This window comes from Cyprinodon variegatus, unplaced genomic scaffold, assembly GCF_000732505.1.
Source record: "Cyprinodon variegatus isolate N-32 unplaced genomic scaffold, C_variegatus-1.0 Scaffold3899, whole genome shotgun sequence".
Lineage (NCBI taxonomy): Eukaryota > Metazoa > Chordata > Actinopteri > Cyprinodontiformes > Cyprinodontidae > Cyprinodon > Cyprinodon variegatus.
In genome coordinates this window covers 2,525-5,475 of record NW_015154352.1, presented here as the reverse complement: position 1 = coordinate 5,475, position 2,951 = coordinate 2,525, and the positions used below count along the sequence as shown (strand labels likewise).

At 44.3% G+C, this 2,951-nt stretch overlaps 1 protein-coding gene across 1 annotated transcript; it reads left to right on the top strand.

Annotated features, from left to right (window-relative positions):
* Positions 1-49: 49 nt before the first annotated feature.
* Positions 50-2,586, top strand: LOC107081283 (transcription factor SOX-13-like). Its single transcript, XM_015369482.1, has 3 exons — positions 50-570; positions 1,162-1,378; positions 2,278-2,586. The coding sequence occupies exons 1-3, from the start codon at positions 351-353 to the stop codon at positions 2,558-2,560; spliced, it is 720 nt and encodes a 239-aa protein (XP_015224968.1). The 5' UTR covers positions 50-350; the 3' UTR covers positions 2,561-2,586.
* Positions 2,587-2,951: the final 365 nt, after the last annotated feature.

Here is a 2,951-nt window from a genome sequence, read left to right as displayed (position 1 = left end):
CAGGACTACACTGGAAAACAGGCCAAGCTCCAACATCTAGAAACAAAGGTGTTGATGGCAGCAGCACAGCTGATATTTCTCTCCAGGATGGCGTAGGAAAGTATGAAAAGCAACTATTTAACTTTGAGTACAACAAACAGAAGGCCACAAGACTTTTATCTGGGTCTGAGGCTTTGGTGCAATCCAACTCATACATTCATGAATGTTTTCGTTTAAAGCATAGAAATCAATCACCTTTAATCTGAATGAGCTCAGAAATGAGGTCAGACTAAATGTTTTGTCAGATTGATGAGAATTGTACCATAAAGATCAGAATGTTTGCAGATCTGTTGGGAATCGTTTGTTAAGAAATGTTAGAAATGAACATTGAAAGTCTCCCCTTTACCCCGTTTCCTGTAGGCGCCCTCCCCGCCACGGTCCAGGGAAGCTACGCCGAGACCCGACCCACTTCCTCCACCGGCCACATCAAGAGACCCATGAACGCCTTCATGGTGTGGGCCAAGGACGAGCGCAGGAGGATCCTCCAGGCTTACCCAGACATGCACAACTCCTCCATCAGCAAGATCCTGGGTGAGTCCTCCCAGCGGTGGGGAGGGATGGGTTTCTGCTTGCCTGCGGCCTGCATTGTGTGAGGAACCAAGACGCCACCAACGCTCAGTTTCCAGGAAATCCTAAGGTTTAAGGAGACCTTGTAAAGCAAACCTTAGCTTGAATGGGGGACATTTGCTAACCAATCAGAAGCTGGATGCCGTGACTCCAAGCTCCCCTGTTAACCAATACAAACACGTTTCTATGGTTACCGCTGCAACTCTAACAATAGCTCATACTCACGCATGCAGATGATGAACTCCTTTACTTCACTCACATATTTACTCAGTATTTAGTAGGTATAGAAATACTGGGATTAGGATTATTTAGAGCAGTAAACTGACTGAAGAAGCTGACAGAATAAAATTATTGGCTTATTTTTATTCGGTTTTCATTAAAACTGTGGCAGATTAAGGTTCTAGTTTCTAAAAGTGCAAAACGTCCTTCATGACTATAATTAGTTTAGAGTCAAAATAAACCTGGAAACATTTTTTTTCATTAATTAGTCTTCATAATGTGAACCTGAAGTTTTATCACCAGTGAAACTGTTAGCTAAAGCATGTTTGTCTGCAGGCACCAGGTGGAAGGCCATGTCCAACCAGGAGAAGCAGCCGTACTATGAGGAGCAGGCCAGGCTGAGCAGGCAGCATCTGGAGCGTTACCCCGACTACAAGTACAAACCGCGGCCCAAACGGACCTGCATCGTAGAGGGCCGAAGGCTGAGGGTGGGCGAGTACAAGGCCATGATGAAGAGCCGCCGACAGGAGCAGAGAGCCTCCTACGCACACAGGTACACTGCAAAACATTTCTATCTAAATAATCACTTTTTCTTAAAATAAGTCATTTTTTCTTGAACTGAGTCAGTAAGTGAGACACTTTGCCAACAGAACAAGACAGTTTACATTTAAAAACAATCGTATTTTCTTATTTCAAGTGCATATTATCTAATTATCTCATTTTAAGAATAAAATATTCAATCCATTGGCAAATCTTCTCATTTAAAAACCCAAATTAAAGTTAAATACATTTAATTTACGACATCTTTCCTTATTTCTTCATGGTTTTTGTTGTAGGGGAGGCCATGAAGGCCAAACCTCCTCAGGTTCAGTGTGAAACTGTGTAACGCTGCAAATAAAAACACTAAGAACAGTCTGTGAGAGAAAATGGCTCATATCTTTTCTCCTGTATGTTAATTGGAGGGCTTTGACTAGGCCATTCTGAGAAGAACATGCTTCAATCTAAACCAGGTTCCAGAAACTTTCACAATCGGCTTTTAAAAAATGACATTTATCAGGAGCAGCAGAGCCTGAATCTGGCTTAAAAAAGACGATTTATCAAGTTTTACAAATGATTTGTCTGTTTTTTATGTTAAATGAAGAACAATTAAAGTTTTATAATCAATCAAAGAAAAAGGAGCATCCATCATTTACGAGGGAAAGAAAACACTTTGATAACTTTGTGCTGTTGGAATGGAAGCATTCCCACAGCATGATACCTCCACCGTCAGAGATGATGCGTTCAGGATGATGTGGTGTTAATTTTCCTCAGGCCGTAGGGTTTTACCTGTAAGGTCAGTTCAAAGAAAACGCCTCAATAATAATGCTTTTCATACTTGATATCGGCGTTTATGACAGAAGGTGATGAGTCTGATGGCGTGCTGTGATGCTGACGTTCCCTCCTGTCTTCCAGTCAAACCGAGCCGCAGCAGATCCATTACTCCCAAAGCGACGGCCAGTATCCAGCCGGCGGCTCCATCTCCGTCCCAGGCTTGCCGTTTCACCCCGCGCTGCTGGAGCACTACCTGCCGCAGGTCCCGCCCCCTGGCCGCAGGCCCGAGGGCCGGGCCACGCCCACCCCGCAGCCCAGAGACAGAGAGAGGAAACGAGAGAGGGAGCGTTCCCCCTACAGCGAAGGAGAGGAAAGCGACGCGGGAGAGAGGAGCGAAGGGGAGCTAGTGCTCCTCACAGACTGATGAGCAGAACTGGGAGGAACTGGGAGGAACTGGGAGAAAAGATGGTTTTAATCATCAGAATCTTAAGTCCTGGACCCCCACATGTTCCCCCTTTACCTCATTACAGTGGAAAATCAGCCCCTGGCATCTAAATCATCCCATGCTTTGTGTTTAAACAGGATTCTTCTACTTTAAAAAAGTTTTTATTTAATCCGTCTGCTGCTTGTTTTCCTTTCATGATGCCTTTTATCAAACAATAGATCCACAGCCATGAGAATTAGAGCAGCAAACTGACCAGCTGAGCTAAAGTCTGTCATCTCTGGGTCTGCGCTGCCACCTGGTGGTAAAAATTGTTTATTACAAGTCAGAGTGGGAAGAAAAACTTCACTGCTGCTGAAATCTAATATACCGA